The 27,907-nt window shown below is 45.4% G+C and overlaps 2 protein-coding genes across 6 annotated transcripts in view; one reads left to right on the top strand and one right to left on the bottom strand.

The window, feature by feature from the left end:
- TMEM135 (transmembrane protein 135) overlaps window positions 1-26,746 on the bottom strand; it is a 304,239-nt gene extending 277,493 nt beyond the window's left edge. For 3 of the 4 annotated variants that reach the window (XM_047754420.1, XM_047754421.1, XM_047754422.1), the window contains exons 1-3: window positions 26,633-26,746; window positions 24,094-24,222; window positions 23,830-23,908 (exon numbers count right to left, since the gene is read on the bottom strand). The gene's annotated coding sequence lies outside the window, so the exon portion shown is untranslated. Of the gene's footprint in view, window positions 1-23,829; window positions 23,909-24,093; window positions 24,223-26,077; window positions 26,212-26,632 lie in introns of those variants that run through there. The other variant, XM_047754423.1, reaches the window with a different exon arrangement.
- Window positions 26,747-26,827: 81 nt separating this feature from the next.
- FZD4 (frizzled class receptor 4) overlaps window positions 26,828-27,907 on the top strand; it is a 93,189-nt gene continuing 92,109 nt past the window's right edge. For both annotated transcript variants that reach the window (XR_007130811.1, XM_047752814.1), the window contains exon 1: window positions 26,828-27,522. Coding sequence is in view for 1 of the 2 variants with exons in the window: in XM_047752814.1 (XP_047608770.1) it covers window positions 27,238-27,522 (285 nt within the window). In the remaining variant the exon portion in view is untranslated. The remainder of the gene's footprint in view (window positions 27,523-27,907) is intronic.

The raw sequence follows: 27,907 nt of genomic DNA, 5'->3' as shown, positions 1-27,907 counted from the left end.
GGGGCAGTTTTCAAATGCAGTTGGGTAAAATACATAAGAATAGTAAGTAAGGAGATGAAATTAGGTAATTATGCGAAGCAAGTAAAAAAGAGAAAAGATCAGTCTAGTTTAGGCTTGCCTTAATTACAGCCTATGTGCAACGAAATGTGGTAATTTGATCTTAGTTGATTTAATGGGATAATCCCCTTTTTGCACTAGTAAACAGCCCCAAATTGCCTTTTGTATGAATTATGTTACCGGAAATGTACAACTCTATCAGAGAAATTGGTTAAACAAAAGAGGTAGAATTTTAAAGGTGGCATTTAAAAACAAAAACAAAACAAAACAAAAAATACCATGGGGTTTGGGGGGGGTTTGTTTTGTTTTGATTCCTACAAACTCTAAGCACCTTTTTAAAAATTACAAATTTGGCACTGCGGAAACAAACCTGACTAGGAACCACCAGGTTTTGGGTTCAATCCCTGGCCTCCCTCAGCGGGTTAAGGATCCGGCGTTGCTCTGAGCTGTGGTATAGGTTGCAGACACAGCTCGAATCTGATGTTGCTGTGGCTGTGGTGTAGGCTGGCAGCTGTAGCTCTGATCAGACAGACCCCTAGCCTAGGAACATCTGTATGCCGTGGGTGCGGCCCTAAAAAGACAAGACCCCCCAAAAAAAATCAACTAAAAAATTACAGATTTATTTTCTGCTGTGTAAATAGTATGTGCCTACTGTAGAAATTATAAAGAAGAAACTAAAAAGTACACATAAGCTCAAAATCCAAAGATAACCACTATAAAAATTCTGGGACGATTCATTTCTCTCTCTCCATACACACACACACATATATATACACACACAAACTGGGACACAACTTTCTCCTATGGCACACAGAAAAAGATGGATGTATTTTATGTTCTATGTTTAAAATATATTGTACATCACAAACATTTTCCCAAATCATTAAGTTTTCATTAACCTTTGAAGATGCTCTTTTATTTTAGTTATTTTTCAGTACTCTGTATCTGCCCCCTCAATTTTATTTATTTTTAAAATAATTATTCACAATACTATTATTTGAGTATAATTATTCTCATTTTTCTTCCTCTTCCCCTTATAGAGTGGAAGCTATTTTATATTCTATCACATAATCAACACCTCTCAATCTGACCATGGAGCCCTCTCTTGAGAGAATATCTTATGGCAGTAGCGGTTCTCAAAGTGTGGATGCTGGACCAGCAGCAGCATCACTTACGAATTTATTAGAAATGGGAGTTCCCATTGTGGCTCAGCAGATTATGGACCCAACTTCATGAGGATGCGGGTTCAATCCCTGGGCTTGCTCAGTGGGTTAAGGATCTGGCATTGCCGAGAGCTGTGGTGCAGGTCACAGACATGGCTTGGATCTGGTATTGTTGTGGCTGTGTCATAGGCCTGCAGATGCAGCTCTGATTCATTTCCTAGCCTGGGAACTTCTATATGCCACAGGTGCTGCTATAAAAAGAAAAAACAAAAGAATTTGTTAGAAATTCAAATTCCCAGGCTTTACTCAATCTACAGAATGAGAAGCTGGGGGTAGGAGAAGGAGGAAGAGGGGGATGGGGCAGCAGTCTATGTTGTTTTTTTACCAGCCATCCAGGCAGTTCTGATGCTCACTATAGTCTGAGAACTACCACTATTGTATGGAATCAACAATTGGCAAACACCCTTTGGGAAATAATTTCCAAAATTGCCTTTCTGACAACCTTCTCTATTTCCTGGAAGGAAGATGCAAATTGCTGGCTGCGTCTGTTCCCTCAAGGGTAAAAGAGGGATATTAGTTGCCTCCCAGGATAAGGATTACCTATAATAATGAGTAAAAGTGTTTTGTAAACTATTATGTCGTGAAGTGAGATACAGATATAAGTTATTTTTTGTGGTGACCTCAAGTTTCAGCTGAAAGATTTATATGACAAAGCTCTGGGGAAAAACAAGTGGAATGTGGACACAGATGGTTCTTAACTTTCACGTGTTCAACTTTTATACAGCCCAATTTCCACACATTACACATGCCACCCCTAAAATGCCTTTCCCACACCAAATCTGGAATTTCCTACACTTGCAGTTTAATGAGCAATTTGAGGGGCCCTGTAGCTGCAACCACCTGCCAACTCAATCGCTCTACTTTGGCAGGGTCACATTTTTTTCTATTTCGCAGTTTGGGTGCCTATTTTACTGCATCTAGCCATTATTATTTACAAAGAAAACAAGACAGAAACAGTAAGAGACACAGTCCTCAGCCATGTTCACCAGCTTTCTTTGGCCGTCTTAGGCTGTGATTGTACATGTGTTTGTTCTATGCATGTGGGAGCCTCTCAAATGGCTCCTAGTTACCCAAGTTCCTATTTCTTCAAGTTCTCCTCTGCTCATGGAGTTAGCTTTGCTTCCCTGGATCACTTTGTCTTTCTCTGGACATACCCATGGCCTGTGGAAGTTCCTGGGCCAGGGATCGAATCCACTCCACAACAGTAACCCAAGCTGCTGCAAGGACAACGCAGGATCCTTAACCCTCTGCACCACAAGAGAACTCCCTTCTTGCTCTTTCTTAATATTGAAGCTGGTGAGCCTCAGATGCCTGGTCACCCCTAGCTGTCCATATTTGTATGATTTTTAGGTTCGTGCCATGAGTTCCCCAGCAGCTGCCGGGTTCATTTTCCCCGGCAGGCCTCTCTGATGTCAATGTATTTTTCACTTAAGCAAAGATGACTTTTTTTAAATTTTTTTTTAGGGCCACTCCCACGGCATATGGAGGTTCCCTGGCTAGGGGTCAAATCAGAGCTGTAGCTGCTGGCCTACGCCAGAGCCACAGCAACGCACAATCCGAGCCGTGTCTGCAAACTACACCACAGCTCAGGGCAACGCCGGATCCTTAACCCACTGAGCAAGGCCAGGGATGGAACCCAAAACCTCATGGTTCTTGGTCGGATTTGTTAACCACTGAGCCATGATGGGAACTCCCGACTTAATTTTTTTTACTCCTGAGTCCATTCTGGAATTTTTGATTTATCTGTCAACCCTCTCTCCCCACACCTCAGTATTCCTCTCCAGATAGGAAACTTGCAGGGATATTCTATTGGGGCTTTAACTCAAGGTTTAAGGCTGCTGCTGCTAGCTACTCAGTAGTGGCGGTGATGGGGGATTTGAGATGCAGGTCTGTAATTAATTATCTGAATAATTAACTATGCAAATTATCTTGCAATTAATTATCCAGACAATTAATTATCTCGGGGCCCCCTACTGCTCTTGACTTACAGTTGCCTTTATTCTGAACTGTGAGTCACTCTTAATCTTTTATCTTTCTTTCTGAGCCAATCTCTTTTTTTAATGGATATCTCTGCAACAGTAGTTCTACAAGTACAGGACCCGAAGTAGCAGCTGCAAAATTTAGGAATGTCAGAAATGCAAATTGTTTATCCATAATACTACTGATGAGAATTTGGTTGTTTCTAAATTTTTGACTATTATAAATAAAGCTGCTGTGAAATTTTTGTACACGTGTGTTTGTGGACTTATCTTTTCATTTCTATTGGGTAAATACCTAGAAGTAGAATTGTAGGACAGATCCAATCTGATGTAATCCAAAAATTCTTCCTAAATATGATCTCCTAACAGTACAATGTCATGGATTTATTCTTTGTATGGTTGCCAGACAAAACACAAAAAGTCCAAAATACTGCAAGTGGGACATATTTATACTAAAAAATTGTTTATCTGAAATATAAATTTAACTAGGTGTCCTGTATTTTTAAATTCTCTCTTTCTTTTTTTCTTTCTGCTTAATGTACCAACCCCAATTCCTTTTCACTATCATGTATGTCATTTTAAGGGCTCCCGAGAGTGGAAACAAGATTAATTTGTATGATCATTCCACCATCTTTTTTTTTTTTTTGTCTTTTTGCCATTTCTTGGGCTGCAGCCTCGGCACATGGAGATTCCCAGGCTAGGGGTTGAATCGGAGCTGTAGCCACCGGCCTACTCCAGAGCCACAGCAACTCGGGATCTGAGCTGCCTCTGCAACCTACACCACAGCTCATGGCAACACCAGATCCTTAACCCACCAAGCAAGGCCAGGGATCGAACCTACAATCTCATGGTTCCTAGTCAGATTTGTTAACCACTGAGCCACGACGTGAACTCCTCATTCCACCATCTTAATCCAAGATAAAAATTTGGCAAAAACTAAATGCCCTCATAATCCACTTACCAGTTGCCTCTGCAAAATACCTTGCCCAAGCCAATGAAAAATTACCATCAGAAAATCTTCCTTCTTAACCCAAAACCAAATTTTTTTTTTCTTCTTTTTTTAGGGCCACACCTGCAGCATATGGAAGTTCCTTGGCTAGGGGTTGAATTGGAGCTGTAGCTGCCGGCCTATGCCACAGCCACAGCAATGCCATATCTGAGCCATATCTTCAACCTACATCACAGCTCACGGCAACACTGGATCTTTTAACCCACTGAGCAAGGCCAGGGATCGAACCCATGTTCTACTGGATAATAATCAGCCTTGTTACTGCTAAGCCACGATGGGAACTCTCCTAAACCAATTTTTTTTTGTCTTTTTGTCTTTTCTAGGGTCGCCCCCGCGGCATAAGGAGGTTCCCAGGCTAGGGGTCGAATCGAGCTGTAGCCACCAGCCTATGCCAGAGCCACAGCAACGCGGGATCCAAGCTGTGTCTGCAGCCTACATCACAGCTCACAGCAATGCTGGATCCTTAACCCACTGAGCAAGGCCAGGGATTGAACCTGCAACCTCATGGTTCCTAGTTGGATTCATTCCACAACGGGAACTTCCTAAACCAATATTTTTATGTCTATAGAATGTCATTTCAAATAGGCTAAGAGCAGAATTTGAGGTAAAAAAATGCTATAGATAAGAAATTTTATTGTCTGTATGTAATATTTAATTTGTGTTTTGACTGTTTTAAATAATCACATATATATATATTGTTTAGCACTTGGGTTTCTATTTTTAACCCAAGATTAAAATGTTTATAACATACATTAGGGCCTTTATGAATTTTTTGGTTCTCGGGGATAAAATCCCTCACATAACATGTAAGATTATTGCTTGACTTTTATAGATTCAACTTTTCATATAAGTTTTCAGAAACTCATTAAACACACACACAAAAATAGAACTGCCTCCAAAAAACATGGTGGGTGAAAAAATTTTAGATGTAACCATGAGACCCTTTGGCTAGAAAAATAAATACCTAAGTTTTTTGTTTGTTTGTTTTTGTTTTTTTTTTAATTCTGAAAAGCTTAACCAATTTTGTTACTCAACAAGTTTTTATTAGCTAAAGTGTCCTGGTATAGTTAGTTCTCTCTTAGCAGTTATGGATATTATGAGATTATCATACATTCTGCCTATGAATATTTCGGACTTGTGTTTCTCTGCCCTGTAATTTTTAAAATGTGGCTCTTTCTTCCCCACCGTTTTGGGACAATCTCTTGTGGTGAGTTGGTGGCAGGACACCACCCTGGCTTTGAGGCTCCTGGCAGAACATCATTCTTGTGGGGCTGCGGTTGTTACTAAGCTATTGCTGAGGAGTATGTCCAAGGCCTGTCCCCAGAGTTTGGGTCCTGTCTATGCATGAAACACCCGGAGTGGTTTTAGTCCCTTCACTGGTCCTATTTGAATACAATGAAGACTCCTGTGAAACAGGATTTCCTGAGGTGATAGAAAAAGATCCAGGTCCAGAGAAGCCCAGGTTGCTTTGCACTGATTAGATTTACTTTTCTTTCATTCAGCCATTCTGTAGAGAAGCAAGAGAAATTCTGCCTCTACCTATTTTTTTTTCATATCAGGTAGAAACATTAATGATAATAATAATAATCAATAATTATCATAGATCAGCTTAAGTACTCATCTAAGAATCTAATATGTGTCTCTTGCTTGATAAGAGTAATAACATGACCAGGATAATTTATTTTTTTTATTTTTATTTTTTGCTTTTTTTTTTTTTTTAATTTTTAGGGTCTCACCCATGGCATCTGGAGGTTCCCAGGCTACACCACAGCTCACGGCAACACCAGATCCTTAACCCACTGAGCAAGGCCAGGGATTGAACCCGCAGCCTCATGGTTCCTAGTCAGATTCGTTTCCGCTGCGCCAAAACAGGAACTCCCCACCAGTATAATTTAGCAAGCCCTGTCCATAGAGTTGGTGCTGTATATACATTACTCTTTACAACAACTTTTTTTTTGGCTGCACCGATGGCATGCAGAAGGTCCTAAGCCAGCGAACAAACCTGTGCCACAGCAGTGAACCAGGCCACAGCAGTGACAGCCCCGGATCCTTAATCATTAGGCCAAGGGGAATGTTTTTACAATGACAACTTTTTGAGAGAGACATTCAGAAACCAGGAAATTGAGGCACAGACAAGTTTAAGAACTGGCCCAAGATGATACAGGTGATAAACAGAGAATTGGGACTTAAGAACAGACTCGCAAGCCTTCTTCATGGAATGCAATGGGGCCGATTTTCATTCTTAGAAGAGTATATGGCCCCTTATCTTATTTAACTTTGACAAGAACTTCTATGAGAAGGAAAAATACTATTATCCCATGATGTTAAAGGTAAGGTAAGTGAATACAAGACGTGAAAGAGGCTGCCCCGCTTCGCACATTGATGGTAGCGTTAGCCAGAGGCCCCGCTTTCTGGCCATTGAAGGCAATACCTTTTCTACTAGTCGCCTACCCTACGACCGGGTGAGATAACGTGGAGAGACTACACATTTGAGTCCTTCAAATCAAACCTTAAGAGGGTCATTATCCTCAAATTCGCAGCTCCTGCCTCATCCTTGTTGACACTGAGTCTAATCACGATGAGGAAAGAGGCCATTGTGAAATATCCAAGAACACAGAGAGCCTCAGTGTGTGCCAGCAAACACTGATTTTCAAAGACAAGCAGAGTCCTCCCAGCCACACTTCCCAATACAAATGATCCTCTGCAACACGTTCCAAAGTTAAGTGCCTGACCTGGATCCCAGGCCGCGAGTTCTACGGGGGCACTTCATCTACAGCCCACTAGAAATTTGGCAAGTCATGGAGACAACCTGTCTCCATCAAGCTGCCTTTGATGGCAAAGCCAGAGGAGCTTCGCTGCACCGGCTGACCTTGTCCCGCTCACCTCTGCAGAGCTCTCCCCTTCTTTCACCCTCACTCTCCAGGTCAAGTTCCGCCACAAATCCTTTTCCTTGCCAAGAAGATACGTCGTCTCCCATGATCAGATAAGTGAGCAAATCGATGCTGTGTCACTTCAGGTCTCTCCGCAATGTCCTCCAACTGCTTGACAGCCCTCTCCACTTACAATCAGAGGTCTTAAAACCTCGACGCAGGTTGAGTCCAGATTCTAATTTCAAATCTCCGTTGGCTCACACTTGGGGTATGTCCTGTCTTCCATCTCCAGCTGGCCCACTCTCATGCCCTTTCCTCTGGAACGGAGACTTCCCCGCATTCATCTCCACATTCCTCGCACTTAGATGAGTGGAATTTATAGCTTGCTAACTCAGCCTTGCCTCAAAGAGCGAGCAAAGGAGAACTGGGCTCAGGCCTTGCCTGCTACCTAGGAAATAGCCAAAGCTCCAGCTTTTGAACTTTTTCACCCAACTTGTCCTCCTTCCCCATTTGAAAGACTTGCCTTCAAGAAGTCTCTGCTTAATTTTTTTTTAAGCACTGAGCACTTGGTCTGGTTAAGGTTGAGGGGAAAAAAAAAAAAGGCCAAAAATAAAAAGGCCTAAAGATTTTTCAATTAAGGGAGGTCTCATTGTGGCTCAGCAGTAATGAACCCAACTAGTATGTGGGTTTGACTCCTGGTCCTGCTCAGTGGGTTAAGGATCCTATGTTGTCACAAGCCTCGGTGTGGGTCACAGATGTGGCTCAGATCCAGAGTTGCCATGGCTATGGTGTAGCCTGGCAGTTGTAAGCACCGATTCAACCCCCAGCCTGGGAACTTCCATATGCTGTGGGTGTGGTCCTAAAAAATAAAAAGATTTAAAAAAAAATCAACAACAAAAAAAGTTTTTCAGATTCTTTCCCTGCTTCAAGCTACTCCCCAGCAGACCAGTGGGAAGTGTTTTTTTTTCTTGGCCACACCCACGGGGTGCAGAAGTTCCGGGGTCAGGGATCAAGCCCAAGCCACAGCAGTGACCAGAGCTATAGCAGTGACAATGATGGATCCTTAACCTCCTGAGCCACCAGGGAACTCCCAGTGGGAAGTATTTTTGAAAGATGCATTAACTCTTTTAGGCCACTAGGATGTATTAGGTAAATCAAAGGCCTATAAAATGACCCATGAAATAATGTACACTTCTGGTCCATTGCACTGAATCATCGCATGGATGTCCCCAACAGTTCTCATGACTTTTAAGAGTTCCTGAAAGCAACATACACAAACAGAGGACATCATTGAGTTAGTGTGCCTCAGCCATTTCTTGTTTTATGGAAAGCAGACACTTGGACTCATTTACTCGTTCACTCAACAAACATTCTTTGTGTCTCTGCCCAGGGCCAAGTCTGAGTTAGGTGTGGTAAGTCAAGTACCTGGGCCTTAGCAATCGTTTGACAAACGGTGGTAGCTATCTTGCTAAGAAATGGAATGAGATACAGTAGTTGCCCAATAAGTAACTGTGGCTATTACTGTGGTGGTTGTTTGTCTTCAAGCCAAAACTCAAAGGGCTGATATATCAAGGTGAGGGTTAATGGAGGTGAAGGATCATTTTCCCTGGCTCCTTTCTCATCCTGTATCATGCAAACCCTTGTTTGTGCAAACCTAAGGAGCTCAGGGTGTGTCTGCTCCTCGGGCCCGCCAAGTTCTACCTGCTGAAGCTTCCTGTGCAGCCAGAGGTCAAGCAGTTGGCCAAGTCAAGCCAGCCAGCTGCTGTGAAGTGATACTTCTGAAGGAAATCCTGGATCGGTCCTGCAAGGGAATGGCAAACTGCAGCCTGGATTAACCCGGGGTGTGCACCAGTGCCTCAGCTGCTCGTCCACTCTCTGCTGGGCAGCTGGGTGAGAACTCCAGGACGGCCACTCCCCGCCGCCCAGGATGGCCAGAGGGAACAGTAGGAATTCCTGATGAGTGCATGCTCTCTTTCCCAGAAAAGGGATTAAGCGTGCCCTGACAAAGTTTCCTCTCCCACCATTCTTTCTTGGGGAGTGAAGTGGGAAGCAAAGGGACACGAGAAGTCTATGCCCTCTACCCCTCTGAAAATCCCTTTAAGCTGCTCCATTCCGCCATCAAACACTGGACTTGGGCAAGCAATCTACTGGCATCAAATGTGTCTGTGCTCTTGATAAGACGAAGAAAATAATGTCAATCAAGCTCAGGGGGTTGTCATAAAAACTGAGTGAGAGATCACACAGGAAAGCAGCTTAGCCAACTGCCCACCACATGGTAAGTAGACATACAAGATAGTTTTCCCTTTATTGTTAATAATTGTATAAGGTGGTATTGCATAGTGTCCCGAAAACAAACCTATCTTCTCATCGTAGGTGATCCAAACCTGACCTAGGGGTTCCCATTGTGGCTCAGTGGTACTGAACCCAACCAGTATCCATGAGGCCGCAGGTTTGACCCCTGGCCTCACTCAGTGGGTTAAGGATCCGGCATTGCCATGAGCTGCAGACTCGGCTCAGATTTGGCGTTGCTGTGGCTGTGGCATAGGCCGCCAGCTACAGCTCTGATTCAACTCCTAGCCTGGGAACTTCCATATGCCGCAGGTGCGGCCACAAAAAGCCCAGAAACAACAACAACAACAACAACAAAACCCATGACTCAAACTAGACTGAGGGGGAAAAAAAAAGGCATTCATTGGCTCATGGAACTAATAGGCATGGCTAGATCTAGATGTTCAAATGAAGTTTTTAGGGATCTGTTTCTCTTTCTCCACCCCTTAGCTGGCTCTGCTTGGCTCTGGGTCTTTGTGCTGTTAGTCTCATACTCTCACAGGATCTCTTCCTGTGGGAAGGAAGACAGCCATGGGAATCAAAATCCAAAAGGACAAGGCACACTCTCTCTCCCAGTGTCCACGTATCAAATCTCATGGCAGGACTTTGGCCTCTTGTGGGTCACGTGCCCATCTCTGAGACCACGAGTCAACAAACTATGACCCAGAAGCCAAATCCCAGTCTGCCTCCTGCTTTTGGACAGAGCTAAGAATAGTTTTGTAATTTTTAAATGGTTGAAAAACAAAAGGAGGCTGATATTTTGCAATACCTGAAAATTACAGGAAATTCAATTCTGTGTCCATTAATTTCAGTTTTATTGGACACCCCATACCCATTCATTTATGTATTATGTTTTCTGGCCTAACAGTGGAATTGATGGAGACCTTACACCTCACAAAGCCTAAAATATCGCTATCTGTTCTTTATAGAAAAATGTAGTTGATTCTGCCTTAGACCAATCACAGAAAACGAGAAGATAAAAACAGGCTAATGAGCCAGATCTGGCACTCAGTTAAGGTTAATTTCTTTTCTTCCTCTTTTCTGACTTCTTTCACTCACATTACGGAGATATAAATGAGCAAGGCATCCGTATGTACCATTCAAGAGTCCTGTGGCCTCTATCTTTTAGGTAAAAACAAAACAAACCCCCAAACCTCCCTTTAATCAGTCTTGCTGTCAAAAAGGCAGAGCAAAAATAGTAAAGTTCAGAGAAGGGCAGTGAAAATAATTTTCGGCATGCGTGGCAGAAGAGCATGGCATGCGAAGAGGAATTCCAAAACTTGGGACCATTTCATTTGAAAAGGAAGGCTCACGGAGGCACAATGTTTACAGAAGAATAAGCTGACGACAGGTATAGGAAAGGCTAATCAGGACCTGGTATTTACTTTTCCCCCCAAATACAAGAACCAGACTGTTTCACGCATTGTATAATAGCCGTGTCACCTTCCACGTTGGAACACTATCAAAGTGAGCTTTACCCTCCCTTCCTACAGACGGTGGTGCCAAACCACACCTCCAGTCCTATCAGTACACAAGACACTCCACTCCACACGTACTATTCAGAATCTAGAGGTTTTTAGCTAGGAAGTGTGTTGCAGCCATGCAGTCCAGCCCTTTGTGCTATAAAGCTGAAACCCAGGAAGGTGAAAAGGTTTGTCTAAATTTGAAGGGTGAGTTCATGGCCCATCTTGGCATTGGGGTCAGAGAAACTGGATTGAGGTCCTGGCTAGACCTAAATGACTTTTCTGAGACCCAGTATCCCCCTTTTTAAATTGTTGAGAAATAAAATAATAAAAGTGGCTTAATTCTCAGATCAGTTCATTGCAGCTTAATTCTTAGTTCAGTGCTTTTTCCTCTAAGTCATTCTGCTCCTTGGAATAGCCCAGCATAGGAAAAAAAGTGCAATGCTGGATCATTTGGGGGGGGGGGGGATTGGAAGATGCAGCGTGTGCAAACACACACACACACAAACACACACGCACACGCCCACCCTTTACTTCCCCTTACCAACAATAAAGTACAAACTTCAAAAGAAACAAACTTGCAAATGGGGAATGCTGGACTCGGAGACCTTTCCCGGAGTGGAACCCTGTGGTCAGATATTGGCCAGGGTGATCCTTGAACAACTTGGTGGCCATCCAAGTCTGTTTTCAGTGGGGAATAAAGTTCATGTTTTGGAGGCAGTATCCTTGACTTTTTTATCCTGTTATTCAAATATTTCCTAATAATCTTCAGCATTTATACACTCAAGAGACCTTGAAGGAAAAGGATGCAGGACTCTAGTCTTTTTTCCTTCCTTTTGCTAATGAATAGATGTTTTCTTTCTGAATTCACTGGCCCTATCACCGCCCCCCCCCACCCCTTTTTTTTTCATATTCAAATAACCTTACAAGAAAGAGGTCAAGAAGCCAATGGAAAACTGTAAATTACCAAATTTTTGGTTTGGATTTAATGTTATGAGTGTCTTTTCAATGTGAAAAAAACCTAAGTCGAGAGGAATTGACATTTTAGCAAATATATACACATAATGCATAAATTAGTGAGACTAAGTGTGGGTGTTTCTGGTGCCACCTGTTGGTCACACTGGAAGACTGAACTAGATGCAGTATTGTTGGTCACAAAAATGAACGTAAAATGAAATTGATGCTGTAGCTGCCACAGTTTTGCATTTCGGCAGGCGGGCCAAATGTTGAAATAGGATGACTGTTGCTTGTACATTATTCTTAGTTCCTTGGAAGTACAGGGGCATTTTGCTCTTGGTTTTGGCCTTGGTGTATTCACCAATTAAATGCGTAGAGAGGAATATAGCACGAGGCATAATCTCTGGGAAAGCTGAGATTAATGAACCAATCCACAGATTCAAGTGATTTTTGTGTCTTGTGATTCAGAACTGGTGTTGGTGCCCTGCCCAGATCCCTTTTACCAGCCAGGGCACCCCGGCAGTTTCCCTGACCTGCTGAGAGTTGGCTAATACAATTCACAGCTACTCCCTTCTCTGGAGAGTTGCCCTTGGCTAAGAGGGAGCCGCCTTGACCCGGCAGCTCCATGCACAGGCACCCAGACACATGACCTCCACAGCCAGCGACCAGCAAACGACTGTCATGGGGGTACAAAGGACCAGCCCCTCTAACCTTAAGGGGAGATGACCCCTGTGGTAACACTCGTGCTCCAGAGATCTGCATGGGATCAAGGTGAAGCCAGCCTCCAGCTAAAGCCAAATTCTTGTCTGGCCCTTTACTCCCACCCCCCACGTCCCATCCAATCCTGTTTCTCTCATTCTCCTTCTCCTTGAAAACACTCAATAAATCACTGGAACATCTCCAGCTCTGCCTCTAAGAAGCCTGGCCTAAAGCAAGACCTATCCCATGGAAACATCTATCTTTGTAACAATAAAATCCATGAGGGCAAAATAGCGCTCTGGGTCTATGAATGTGCTTTTCCCAACATGTTTGGGAAGCAACACTGAACAAAGTGGCCCCTCTCCACAGGCGACAAAGCCCAGCAAGCAGGACAGCAGCAATGATACTGCTCTGTGGGACCAAAGACCTGGGTGATGATATAAAATATATCCTTGCAATGGCACTATGCCTGAGTTTTCTGAGAAATGAGTTTAGTTTCAAAATAGCACGTCTGTGCTGGCATTAGACCTAGTGCTCCCAGGGGCAATGAAAAATAACCCGGAATTGGAGGACTTGAGGCTTTACACATTTCTCTATCTGCTGGAGGAGCCAGGCCTTTTTGGCTTGTGCCAAAGGAGAACTTTGGGGAGAGGGACAAACACTGCCAGAGGACAATTTTGGAAATCTCATGAGAATGATTGGTTGATTTAATCGGGTTTGGGTTGGAGAAGTTCCAGCTGGTTCTGCAGAAGTAGCAGTGTCAAGTAAGAAGTGGGGACCTTTGGGGCTGGTCAGGCCTGGATTTGAATTCTCCTCCACCTGACTGACTCGGTTTTCTCATCTACAAAGTGGGGATCATCATACTTACCTCCTGAAGTTGTGGGAAGGTTGGACATAGTGTCCATTCAGCACCTGGTATATGCTGGTCAGCGAATAAAAGGCAGCTATTTTCTATACTCAAGCTGTAGCATACACTGATCAAGCCAGCCTCCATTACTGATAAAGGTAATATTTTTAGCTAATTTATTTATTTATTCAATTTGTTTTGAACCCAGTGAGAAAAAGGGTGCTGTTTATTTAGGGCCTCATTGGGTACTGCAAAAAAAAAAAAAAAGCTATTTTAATTTTTTAAAATCAATCCTCAGATGACTAAGATCCTTCCTTGGAGAAACAAATATAATGGAAGCCATCCCATAGGGTTGAGTAGATTGTTTACCATGTACAAAGGCACCCATTATGGGCAAGTGAGGCTAAAATCTAGCTCTCTCGCTCTCTCTCTTTTTTTTTTTTTTTGTCTTTTTAGGGCCACACCAGAGCATATGGAGGTTCCCAGGCTAAGGGGTCTAATCAGAGTTGTGGCTGTCAGGCTATGCCAGAGCCATAGTAATGCAAGATCCAAGCTGCATCTGCAAGCTACAGCACAGCTCACGGCAATGCCGAGGATCCTTAACCCATGGAGCGAGGCCAAGGATTGAACCCACATCCTCGTGGATTCTAGTCGGGTTCATTAACTATTGAGCCACAATGGAACTCCTAGCTTTCTTTTTTTCTCACCAAGCCATGAACCGCTTAGGCAGTGTCCACCTAAAGGGGATAATTTACCAATTCCCACGGAAAATGGCTAGAAGCAGCCCTGACATTGTTCCTGCCCTCTGTTCAGGGTTAAGTTCCCTGTTGTGGGCAGAAGGGGCCAGGAGGACCTCCTGAAGAGAATTACCTAAGCATCAGGCTCTCTAGACCCAACTTCTCCCAACATGCTCTGCCCTTGCAGACAAAGCCTGACAGTGACAGCTGAAGCCACAGTAATTAGCTGGCAGGGGTCACCTCAAACTATGGTATTGATATGTTCCTCTATCAGTAATACTCAAGGTAAGGTCTGAAAAATTACAATACCATCACTTGGTGTACTTGATGGAAATTCGATTTCCTGGAGTTCCTGTCGTGGCTCAGTGGCTAACGAATCTGACTAGGAATCATGAGGTTGTGGGTTCAATCCCTGGCCTTGCTCAGTGGGTTAAGGATCCAGTGTTGCCGTGAGCTGTGGTGTAGGTCGCAGACGCAGCTCGAATCTGGTATTGCTGTGGCTCTGGCATAGGCTGGTGGCTACAGCTCTGATTACACCCCTACCCTGGGAACCTCCAAATGCTGTGGGAGCAGCCCTAGAAATGGCAAAAAGACAAAAAAAGAAAAGAAAAAGAAATTCCATTTCCTGAGCCAGACACCTTCTAGATGCTAGACTCATTAAAGGTTAAATTAGGGAACAGAGGGTGCTCCCGTCATGGCTCAGTGGTTAACAAACCTGGCTAGTATCTATTAGGATACGGGTTTGATTCCTGGCCTTGCTCAGTGGGTTCAGGATCCAGCATTGCCGCGAGCTGTAGTGTAGGTTGAAGACGCGGCTGGGATCTGGCGTTGCTGTGGCTGTGTAGGCCGGCAGAGCTACAGCTCCGATTGGACCCCTAGCCTGGGAACCTCCATATGCCACGGGTGTGGCCCTGGGGAAAAAAAAGACAAAAAAAAAAAATTAGGTGACAGCTGTTGAAATAATAACTTCCACACAGGCTTACTAACCACTAAGAAGGCTTTGTTGGCCAAGGATTCCCTTTATTGACAAAATCATGGTGAAGAGTTGAATGTTCCTTAGAAAAGCTCATCCTCTTGGAAGAAGACCAGAGATACTGATGGCCATAGGCTTCCTTTTCCTTGATAACCTCCTTCCACTCCATACCCCATTCCGCCAGCACAAACACAAAATTATCTCTCCAGGGGCTCTTCCTTCTTAAGGGGATCTTTCTTCTCTCTCCCTTTTTTATGGTCTATAGTATACAGAAGGTCACATCCTCCAAAAGGCAGAGGCAACTAGGTGATGGTTATCTATTCTTAAAATTCTTATCTTTTAGAATCATGTTTAGCATTTTCTAATGCTCTTCCTAGAGCCCTGGGTTACCCAAGCTCTTCCAAGCAATCTAATTCTGCCCTTGGTGGAAATGCTAACAGTCAGGGAATGTTCACATGATGGGTTATAAAGTTAATGATGCCTTCAGTGTAACACAGGTCTTAGATAACAGCAGTTAACATTTAAACACCTTAACATAAGGTTTGCCAATCAAAGAACCAAATTGAGCTGTCCTATAGCTAACAACTATACTATCAGACATACATCTAGAGTTGTGTCAATTTACTTTGCCTGGTTCCCAGGTAATTAATTCCAAGTGAGCATCGGTGTCATTAAAAAATATGGTTTAAGGGACATTCAACACTTGTGCTAGGAGCTAGAGCTAAAGATAAAGTAATCATAGTCTCAATATTCAAGAAATTCACAATGTAGTAGAAGAATGCCTATGGAAGCATCCTGTGACAGAAGACTGTACCATTTAAGGTATTATCATTATGAAGAAGAGAGTCTTACACTATGATTTAGATCCTGAGATCATTAATATTTACTAACCACCATTAAATTTCCACAAAAAGATCTTACTGGTTTGATTTCTGGATCAGTTATAACATCTTTGGCTGCAAGAACTAACAAAGAAACCCAAATAAAAATGACTGAAATAAGGAGAAAAATTTATTTTCTCACTTAACCACAGGTTCAAACATAAGGATACTGGGGTTGATTAATTCAGCAGCTCAATCATATCTATAAGAACCCAAGTTCTTTCCATCTTTCTGCTTTCTCACTAAAGAGTCAGGGCTCTTTAGAAAAACACCAGATCCTTAAACCAATGAACCACAGTGGGAACTCCAGGCTTGAAAAATTAACCACATATTCATCTTCAACATTTGCCCTGTACTCTGTTTGGTAGCAAAATGGCAGCAACAGTTCTAGTCTTCACATCCTCACGCAACATCCAAAAGCTGGAGTAAGAAGAGGTAGATCTTTTTGCTATAATCCTTCCTAAAAATTAGGGAAAATACCCCCCAAGAATAGCCCTCCCTACCTACTTCCATCTCATTGGCTAGAATTATGTCATATGCCAATTCCTAAGCCAATCACTTACAAGGGGAGGGATTTAACCCCCTGTCCTAGAGCTAGAAAAGAGTTCACCTTCCTCTGAAGCACTTGGCAGCCTAATACATTGTTGACAGGAAGGAAAAAGGTTCGGGTGGGGCAAGTAGGGGTGGGAAGAGGTTAATGGCTAAACAACCAACAGTGTCTACCATAATTTATTCCATTTTAAAGGTATAGACACTGAGGCTCAGAAAGATTGAGTGGATCAGCATCACATAGCTAATAAACTGTCAATTTAAAGTTTCCCAGCAGATTTCTCTGGCTCTAATGTGAATTAAACCTAACACACTATCCTGTAATCTTGAGCAAGTGCCTTAATCCCTCCAAATCTTTTCTGTCGCTGTTAAACAGACACAACAGTAGTCCTTACCTTTAATTAATTAGGGTACTATATTAATTTAGCTCATGTATGTACAGCACTTTAGCTATTATTTGTTGCCACTGTAGCAGAAAGAACCACATACTGGACAACTCCAGGGGGCACTATTCACCAAGAATATAAGATAAATCACCCTCCTGGAATTTCACCATAGCATCACCCTTACTAAAAGGCACAGAAAACTTACCTCTACTGTGAGGAGTGGAGAATTTTTGAATTTATGTACAACAACGCAGGCAAACTTTAACCCAGTGCTACAACAAACAGGTGAAGGGAAGCCAACAGAATTTTCCAAGCCCAATAGCAAAAAACCTTCATATATGTATATCTTTAATTCTTGCAAAAACCCTGGGGTCATAAAGAAACTCTGTTATTGTTTTTGTTTTTCCTGTAGAGAGTTACTATGGTGGAGCTTAATTTTAAGAAGGAAACAGAATTTCCTGATTTCCTTGCTGGAAGATATTGTCAGTCAGTCAGCACCATTTCCAGGGGCCTCATCTTGCCCCTCATGTGCTAAGTGCCAGAACTTCAGCACCATGTAGGAGGCACAGAGCTGCAAAGTCAGAAGGTCTAGGTTTAGCCTTGTTCTGTGTCCAGTTCACAGTGTCAAGGTGAGCACTCAATTACCACGCACTTTCCTCTCTGTGTTCATGTACAGCTGCAAATAGGGTGACAAGGTGGGCTCCTTGGCCTCTAAGAACCCTTCCATTCTCTGAGCCACTCCCACTGCTCAGGCCTCACAGAGAGGGAATAATTTTTTTTTTTTTTTTTAAGGGCCGCTCCCGCAGCATGTGATGGTTCCTAGGCTGGGGTCTAATCGGAGCTGTAGCCACCGGCCTACGCCAGAGCCACAGCAACACTAGATCCAAGCCAGGTCTGCAACCTACACCACAGCTCATGGCAACGCCGAATCCTTAACCCACTGAGCAAGGTCAGGGATTGAACCCGCAACCTCATGGTTCCTTATCGGATTCATTAACAACTGAGCCACAAGGGAGGCAATAATTTAGACTTCATTGACCCGAAAGGAGGGCTTACACAGTCACAGCAGCAGAAATGAGGAAGTCATTCAAGACAACTTTTCTGAAACATAATGTATGGACGAGGAGGAAGGAGAGGTGGGTTGGCTGAGGTGGCGGAGTAATGGGCCACCCTCAAGGGCAGGCTGGGGGCAGGGGGGAGGGGGGGGAGTCTAATTGTTCTTAGTGCATGACTGGTCACGTGAGGCAGTGTTACTGAGAAGGAGAAAAGGCGTGGTTTTACAGAGCAATCTATACCCTAGCTCCCTGTATATGCAATCTGAAGCCTCAGGTCTGAGAAATGGGTCTGCTGCTGCTTCCCCACAGCCTCGTCTCCATAGGAATCCCGGTTTCTCCAGGAAGGAGGTGGAAGGAAGATGGCTGATATGACAGAAAGAATCCAAGAGTCCTGGAGGCAGGGTAAAGGAGAGCTGTTTTGAGCGCTGTCTTGGATAAGTCATTTCCCCTCCAAAGAGTCTTAGATGCTTCATCTTTTGAGTTCTGCACCCAATGATCTAGAAGATTTCTTCCAGGTTTCTAGCAGTCTAGTCTAACAGATGCTATCAGCTACTACTATTTCTTTGCATGTGTATGAAAACTGTTTTCTTCAAATGCATCTCTTCTTGCTTTAGGAAAGGAATGGTATGGTTTCTTGAAGGCAAAAGAGATAATGGAGAAAAACTAAGGCAGGAGGCTTAAAAGTCAGTCAAATTCTTGAAACTGAAAAACTGAGGGCTGCTGAAGGCAAACCAGATAAAAATGCAGGCACCTGGATGTGATCAATGAGGGCTTCTTGGGGGAGCAATTTCAGTTACCTCATCAGTGCACACAGGAAAGACTCAATAAACGGTTAACTTACAATCATGACTAGACTAGAAGGTAGCTGACTATCAAAGCTTCTCTCAGGGACCCTGTTTCCTCATCTATAAAATGGGAGGAGTTCCAATCATGGCTCAGTGGTTAACAAATCTGACTAGGAACCATGAGGTTGCGGGTTCAATCCCTGGCCTCGCTCAGTGGGTTAAGGATCCGGGGTTGCCATGAGCTATGGTGTAGGTCACAGACGTGGCTCAGATCTGGTGTTGCTGTGGCTGTGGAGTAGGCTGGCGGCTACAGCTCCAATTAGACCCCTAGCCTGGGAACCTCCATATGCCATGGGTGTGGCCCTAGAAAAGACAAAAAAAAAAGACACAAACATAAAAAAATAAAAAAGATAAAATGGGGAGAATACAGTAGGTACTCTACAGGTTTGTTCATTTAACAAATATTTACTGAGCACAAACTAGGCACCAGGGACATATTTGTGAATAAGACAGTTAAGACCCTGTCCTCATGGAGAGTCGTTCTCGTTAGGAGAGAGACAGAGTTAATAAGCAAGCAGGTAAATAACCAAGACAGTGATAGGCATGGATAAGTGCTGTGAAGGAAATAAAACAGAGTAAGGAGTGAGGGATGGAAGGGAAGGCTGAGACATGAGTGTTCAGGGAAGAGCTTGCAGAGGAAATGACACTTGTCAGGAAGGAGCAGCCATGGGAAGTTGGGGGAGAGCAGCCTTGAAGGCTGAGGAGCTGGCAAAGCCTCTACAGCAGGAACTGGGCAGGTGTGTCTGGAGAAAAGAAGGAAGGTCACTGGAGCTGGAGTGTGGTGGGCAAGGCATTGAGTGTGACCGAAGGGGAGGGGAGATGGGACCTGATCTTTCAGGACCATGTAGGTGTAGGCATGAGAGTTTTATTCCAACAGCAATGGGAAACCGCCGCAAGGCTTTCAGCAGGAGAGGAAGCTGATTGTGGAAGTTGATTTGTAAAGGTGCTGTGTAGAGAAGAGACTGCTCATGAGCCACAGTGGAAGCAGCAGGTCTGTTAGGAGACCTTGAGTGAGTTAGGGTTGATGAGGCTCATTTGCTGGGGGTGGAGACTGAGAGGTAATTCAGGTTGAGGATATATTCTGGAGGGCAAGTGGATTAAGTGAGGTCATCTCTGTAAAACACCTAGTGGAGTGAATGACAGAAGGGGTTCAATCAGGTGTTTGTATAGATAATAGGATCTGGTGTAGCAGGCCTGTTGCAATTCCATAAGTCAAAGAGGAATTTGGCAAATATTTGGGTCACAGAGCAAGTTAGCAAACTGGTTCAGTCACTCTTTTTTTATGTGGCACAAGTCGCCCTTTGGGACCTCAGTTTCCCCATTCAGAAATGAGAAATGGACCAGGTGAACTCAGAGGCACCTGCCAGAGCTAACGTTCTAGGAATCTTTTTTTTTTTTTTTTTTTGCAACCCCACGGCATATGGAGTTTCCAGGTCGGGGATCAGATCCAAGCCATAGCTGTTGCAATGCCAGATCCTTTAACCAACTGTGCCGGGCCAGGAATCAAACTTCATCCTGGAACTTCAGAGACACCACTGATCCCATTGCATCACAGTGGGAACTCCTATTAATCTTTTTTATGGGATCTATCAGTCAGGGATGATTGAAGATGTAGGGTCACTCTGAGTGAGGTAGAATCAATAATTTATAATAAGTATCAGCCCCTCTCAAACTGTGGCAATCCAGTGTGGGTGCTGGGCCTGAAGTCATTACAGATCAGCCAGCCCTGCAATCAAGAGGGAAAGCTGGGCACAAATTTTGGGAAGTCAAGGGCATATCAGACAAACTGGATCCCACATCTATCTCTAACCACCTCTCATCTTGATGATGCAGGCAACCTGCAGAAGCAAGGGTCCTTGGTCACAGAACTACGCATGCGCCTGGCCCAGGACCCAGAGAGGCTGAAGGAGATGGTGCGGGTCCAGATTCTGGCCCATGTCAGCAAGGAGCCAGCAGTTAGAGACAACATGCATGAAATGCCATTGGGCCAGGCACTCAACACTGACTTTCTGAGCACAAAATCCTGCTTCACTTCCACCTCCCCAGTCTCGGGCCAATTTCTCTTGTGATCAATCCCAATCTAGAACCCCAATCCCAATGCAAGGAAGGGAATTCTGGGAACTATACTTCTACTGCAGCTAAATGGACACAGCACAAAGCTACCAGAGTCCACTCTTTGTCAACCCGGCAGTCACATACCCTTCTTTTAACCATACTTAACTTCTAAATAAAAATAACAGCAAAACCATGCCTCCACTTAACATGACACAACTGTCCCTCGTGCAGCTGAAAATACTATACTTCTCCCCCAGAAAGGATCTAAAGTCGGTTTATCCATCTTTAGGTGACAGCCATTCTTTCTCTAGCTGAGCCATGCTCTCCTTTGATATTTGGTTAATTCTGTTGTGGTTCTATATTGCCAAGTAACAAACCAATCTAAACCTACAGGCATTGCAACAGACGGAATGTTTGTGTTCTCTGAAAATCCATGTTGAAATCCCCAATGTGTCCCCATTGGAAATAGGGACTTCAGGGAGACGATCAGGTCATGAAGGCAGAGCCTCATGAATAAGATTACTGTGCTTTTTATAAGAGAGACCCCAGAGAGTTCCCTTGTCCCTTCTGCTATGTGAGGATACACACATCGTCGTTTTATGATGTAGCTTTGGAAGTCACTACCTGTCACTGACACCATACTCTTTTGGTTACAAGCCCTTCCAGATTCAAGGGAAGGGAACATATACCCTGCCCTTTAATGGGAAGAATGTCGAAGAAATTAAGGCTATGTTTTAAAACCACCAGCTGGGACTCTGTCTAGGCTAGTTCATGCTTATCACAGCAGGTGGCCATTTCACCTTTTGGTAATTATTTAGCATCATTTTTATTCCTGTTCATTTCTCACTTATGTCAACTGATGAGGGCAATGCCTATGAGAATATTATTTCAGGTGCCTTCCTTCTATATGCGTTCCTGGATCTCTTGGAAATGCATACACAGTCCACAGCTAAGCTCACATTCCAATTCTTTCTACAAATGTGATCCCCTGACTTATAATTCCTTGGCTTGAGAACCCCTGCTTACCGCCTGTCTTGTGACATATATGATTCCTAACAGCTTTTGCTGACAATAATGAGAGGAGTGGTCAACTAGCCAACGAATAGTGATAGGAAAATGTTTTGGGCTGATTCATGAAGTAGAGAAACAGACTTCTGAATCAAATAACACTTTGGGCTAAAACACTTTCTTACCTTAAAAGGTTTAAGAATCAGCACAGCAAAATAGAAAAGGAAAAAAAAATGGTTGGCAAAACAACCAAGTTCAGAAGAAAGCCAAAAGCTGTCTTGCATGAGTGGCTTATAGAATAGACTTGACCATCATTCTGGGACCAGTTAAGTTGTATTTTGGTTGTCATTTATACCCAGCACATAATGAAGACTCTCTTTTTCTGAAGAATTAGAGCACTCAAAGCCTGAATTATTCATTTATTTCCTCAACAAGAGCTACTGAGTTCATTCTTTGGATCAGATAGGGTTTTTCGTTGCTGTTCAGCAGCACAATGGTGAAGAAGACACAGCCTCTGACCTCAGAGGGTTGTAAAGGAGATTGAAAACAAAACAAAACAAAAACAAAAACAAAGAGACCAAACATACCACAGAAAGGGCGCTCAAGAAAAAGCACTTAACAAGCTTGTTTCACCCTTGGTCTCATGTCTTAATCTCCTCCAATGTGACTGTAAGCTCCTTGAAGGCAGAGACCCCCCCTTTTTTATCTGCATGTCACCCAGTACCCAGCTCAGTGACATGTCCACAATGGTTATTTGAACTAAACATCACTAAACATTTGCTAGTGGCTTGACTGATAAAAACTGAAATGGAATGAGGTTGTGGAGGTACAAAATGCTTGCATTATTTTTTTGCCCCCTGCAAGGGTTCTTAGGTGCCGCTCTGTACATTAGACCATCACCCCTGCCAAGTATGAGTGGCCTCTGTACCACCTTGTGCTTGGTAGGACAAACAGGGCTTCGATTCCTTGATGTCCAAGAGCTCTGTGGTGACTTAATTCTTCGCTCTTGGCTAATGGTACCATGAATAAGAAGAGAGGTTGGCTCTGCCATTTCTTAACCACTTGGGGCCTGTGATTCCTCAACTTTGACCAAGATTACTGTTCCCTTCTGCTTTACTCAGCATACATGTTCTTGTTTTATAACTAGTTTGAATGAAGGAGAAGCAGCAGCACCCGGACTATCTATAAACTGATGGCATGGGGCATGGCTTCTCCCCAGGCTTCTGTTGTCCCACAGTAAATTCCTAACCCTTATGAGGTTTTAGTCACAGTGCATTTTCCCCTCCAAAACCAAACAGGGTAAGAATGAACCACTTTCTTGCATTTTCTATCAAGACAGCTCTTTGTGAGTTTTAAATGTTCTATCCAGATTCAAAGAAGCTGGTTTCTTCATGAGTGGTTGGAATAAGACTTTTCTTGGAAGCTACTGAATATGGATTAGTTGGATTGTTTCGCAGGAAATAAAAAGCAGGCTCTAGGGTGACTACTTCAGCACTTAATTGGGTTAGCAAAGAACTGCAAATGAGAGGTTTCCCTCAGGAGGGAAAGGATGTTTATGGGCTCTCCCCCCTCCCCCTAGGTGGTGGATTTTAACCTAAACGTTAGTCTTCAAATGCAGCCTTTAATTTAGGAACCATTACAAGAATCTATTAGAGCAGAAAATGTCAGGTTGAAAAATTAACACATCACAGGAGTTAATTAGAACCCAGCCTCTCATTAGATGCAAATGGAGAGCCCTCCAACTGCCCGACAGCCTGCTGAAGTCATGTTTGTTGCCGCTCCAAAGTGGCTGCATCTTTATTACTCAGAGAGTGGATGGAGGTAGCTGCCCAGGCATCAAGACCAGAGCCGCCAGGGGCCCACGGCCTGTCCTTTAGGTTAATAGAAGGTCTGTTGCCCAGTCCCTACCTTTTGCGCCTCTCCTACACGCTCCGCATGGGACAGGGTGGATAGCCTTCTGTCTGGAACTCCCTTGGGGAAGTGTTTTCTGCAACAAAGACAAACATGCCATGCCTGTCACCGGGAGCAGATTGGCGACTGTGTAAACCGCTCTGGGAGAGGGAGGCTGAGGGGCTCCAGGCCATTCAGACTTAGCTCTAAGTCGTGGGCTTTGTTTTCTTTCCACATTCAGACTGAAATGTGATTCCCCTGGCTTTCTTTTTTGGAAAATACCTGCGATGAGTTCCATGCCGGGAAAGAAAAGCTGTTGACAGGAAAAGCTTCTGATGGGCAAAGGGCTTTTTCAAGTGTTCTCAAAGGAGACAGTCGTTTCTAGCAGGCTGAGGCGGAGATGCCAGGGCGCTGGGAAAAAAAAAAAAATGTCCAAATCACAAAAGGGTCATCTCTAACTAGGGATTAGGCAACCTCCTCTGCGAGAGCAATGCCATGCACAGAATTCGGGGCCAGGCAGATATCCATCGTCAGAGTCCTTCTCTGTCACTAACCATAGGTTCCTGGGCAAGTGGCGTAAACTCTTTTACTGTCCCCCTGGTACAGTGGGAACAACAGTTATCACAAGCTGTTGCATGAAATAAGTGACATGATGCCTGCAGTGCATGTAATACAATATCTGGCCAGAGTAAAGGTAGAATATGAGTTATTATTGATTTGACAATAGTATTCCTTCACCCAATACTAATGGGTTCTCTCTGGGTGCCAGGCCCTGTGCAAGGGACAGCTCCTGCTCCTTGACACCATGGAATTCATTGTTTAATAAACCATGTACACATACCTTTAGCACAAGGCCATGCCCCCTCCCCTCCCTGCAAGTACTCTGGTGTAGAAGTACCAACTGCACACAGGTCTGCTTTGTCAAGAAGCTCAGAGTTCTGCTGGTCATCCCCCTTTGAGTAGCCCTCCAAACTTAGCTGCCTCTACCACAATTTACCTACATATCTCTCTGTGTGCACTTATCACATCCAGTGACAGTTGTCTGTCTGTTCTTTGTCTCCTCCTGTGAGTTCCTTTCATTCATCTAGTCACTTACTCATCTCTGTAGGCCAATGGGCTCAGTTTCATGCATTACTCTGCACAGACATACAGAAGATTCAACCCTACTGCTCAGTATAAAGATCTCCAGCTGGATTTACTGAGAAAATAATCCTGCCCTCTATTTCTGAAAGGTCAGTCTCCTTTGGGCCTCTGTTTTGTTGGTCTTTCGTTTCCTAACAATCACATTGGTTCTAGCCTCGGTTTCTTCATTTCTTTAAGGGGATAAGAGAGTCTCCTTCCCTGGAAGGTTATAATGATGGCTGGAGACAATGCAGCCTCTATGGGCCCAAAACTGTTAACAGGCACAGAGCCAAATATGAAAAAAAGTTGATTCGATTCTTGCCCTCAGCCAGATCCAGTTGGTATAATATAAAATAAAATTAAAACTACAAGACATAATTTGAGCTCCATATGAGTTGTACAGAGGTCCTTCTAACTTCCATCCAGCCTCTGCCATATGCCAGACTTGGCTGAAATGGGAAGATATAAACACACAAAAACTTGATCCCTGTCATGAAGCCCCTGGAAAACAGTGTGTTGGACAAAAGAAAAAAAAAAAGAAAAAATCTCAGGAAGAGAGTAGGAAGCTCTTAATCCAGATCCTCAGACCTGGGCTGCAGGAGTGGTCTTTGGTACCAGACTGGAAGGCAGGAGGCTGTCCCATGACAAGAACAATAACCAAGTTATTTATCACTAACTATGTGCCAGTCAGTGTGACAAAGGATTTACACGCTTTATCTCATTTAACTCCAAAAGCAATTGTGTGTCGTAGATATGAACTTCCTTATTTTACAGATGGCCGGTTTGAGGCTCAGAGAGTACAGTGAGTGCCTTGACCACAGTTCTGCCAGGAGTAAATGGCCTAGGAATTCACCTGCTTAGGGTTTCACTGGCCCAACTGCAAAGTGGAGAGTGTGGGCAGCATAAAGCACCGTCCAAGGAGGGCTGAGGGTAAGAGGGGAAAGTTGGGTCCAAACACGGCTCACATGATCCCCAGGACCCTGGCAGAAGCAGAGTAAGTTGGAAAGAGATGCAGGCTGCAGAGGAGAGATGTCCGGGAAGCTGGGGGAGGGGAGCCCTGGTGGTTGGGCGCCTTTTCAGCCCCCCCCCAACCCCCGCATGCGTAGGTCAAACCTCTCCCCTCCCGCCCTCTCACCCTCCCAACCTTATTTAGAAACCCGTGTCCCCGAGACAGGAAGGGCGGCGGGCCGAGAAGCACGGAGCGTCCCGGTCTCATTTCCTTTCGAATCCCCCTGTGGAATTTCATTTCGTACGGTGAGGAAATCGGAGCGCGAGACCGTCGGCTGGTCGACTGGTCGGCTGCTCTGGGGCGCCTCCCACACTCGCGGCTGGAGCCCGGCAGCTCCGGGGTGCAGGTCGGGCCGAGGCTGGGGGCGGGGAGAGGGGGCCGGGCTCCAACCCTAGCAAGTTCCGAGTGAAAATAGCTGAGAGGTCGCGCTGTACCAGGCACCGTGCTAAGCGTTTTACGCATTATCTCTAATCCTCCCAAGTCTCTTTACGGATGAGGAGACCGACGCCGAGAGGCTGAGCAATTTGCTCAAGGTCACACAGCCAGGATTTAAAGCCCTAATCTTTGCAAATCCAAACCCCGTGTCCTTTGTGTACGTTTCGCTGCCTGATGGGAAGGCGGCCACTGGCCGAGGTGACAGCTGGAAGACTGAAAGGAAAAGGAGCCGACTGATCTGGGAGCACTTCTCACCTGGGAGAGTAGGGGCAGGCTGGCCCGGCCGGAGCGCCTCGGCTCCATCCCGGCCTGGCCCCGGAGCGTCGCGAACAGGGTGGGAGGAAAGCGAGCCGGGAAGCGGGGCGGGGCGCTCCGGGGCGGGAGGGAGGGACCATGGAGTGGGGGGAGGTGGCGGGCGGGGGCCTGACCCTGCCGGGGCAGGGCCCCGCCCCTCGCTGGCCACGGCGCTCGGCCATTGGAGATACGCGCTGTCCGTCCCGCCCCGCCGCCGCCCAGCGAACCTCCAGCGCCGCGGAGGGCTTCAGCGGAGAGAGCGGCGCGGCGCTGGGTGCTGGCGGGCTTTGCAGACGCAGAGCGGACGCGGCCCGCACCGGGTTGAGGGCTCGCCTTCTGTAGCCATGACCCTCGCAGTCTGTCCTTTGGCCCCGGCGCGAGGTGTCTAATACCCCGCACAGTCGCGCGCAGCTGCCGGAGAGCCGGCCGCTGCCCCCTCGTCGCCCTTGGCGCCTTATCACTCTCCCTTTCCCGGAGCTGGGAGCAGCGCGGGCAGTCGGCGCCCCCGTGCAAACTGGGGGTGTCTGCTGAAGCAGCCCCCGCCGCCGCTGCCCCCGGCTCTGGCCATGGCCTGGCGGGGCACAGGGCCGCGCGTCCTGGGGGCGCCCGGGGGCGTCGGTCTCAGTCTGCGGCTGCTGCTGCTGTTGCTGCTGCTCCTGGGGCCAGCACGGGGCTTCGGGGACGAGGAGGAGCGGCGCTGCGACCCCATCCGCATCTCCATGTGCCAGAACCTGGGCTACAACGTGACCAAGATGCCCAACCTGGTGGGGCACGAGCTGCAGACGGACGCCGAGCTGCAGCTGACAACTTTCACGCCTCTCATCCAGTACGGCTGTTCCAGCCAGCTGCAGGTGGGCGCCCCTACCCCCACCCCGGGCGGGACCCTTCGGGCAGGGACGCCGCAAACTAACTCCGTGGAGTTCTTGCCAGGTCGAGCCCCCTGTGCTCTTCCTAGGCTGAAGGGTAGGACTATCCTGGAAAAGTGATTTCCATCCCCACCCCCACTTTTCTGTCCCTTCTCAGGGACTGGAAGCCAAAACGTTGTGTAAGTCATCTGGCCTGCGAAAGAACCCACTCTTACACCCCGCCCTTCCGTTTTTCTCCCCTGCCCACCCGTGTCTGGCCAAGCCCCTAACCCCAGTGGAGCTGAAGTTATCTTTGCCAAGGGTTCTGGCCGCCGCTGCTCGGTGGGCGAGTCCCCGGCAGGGCAGCCAGCTGCAGCTAAGACTTGGAAAG

This window comes from Phacochoerus africanus, chromosome 11 (genome assembly GCF_016906955.1).
Source record: "Phacochoerus africanus isolate WHEZ1 chromosome 11, ROS_Pafr_v1, whole genome shotgun sequence".
NCBI lineage: Eukaryota > Metazoa > Chordata > Mammalia > Artiodactyla > Suidae > Phacochoerus > Phacochoerus africanus.
Note: the sequence above shows the minus strand (reverse complement) of the source record. Positions and strands in the feature narration are given on the sequence as shown.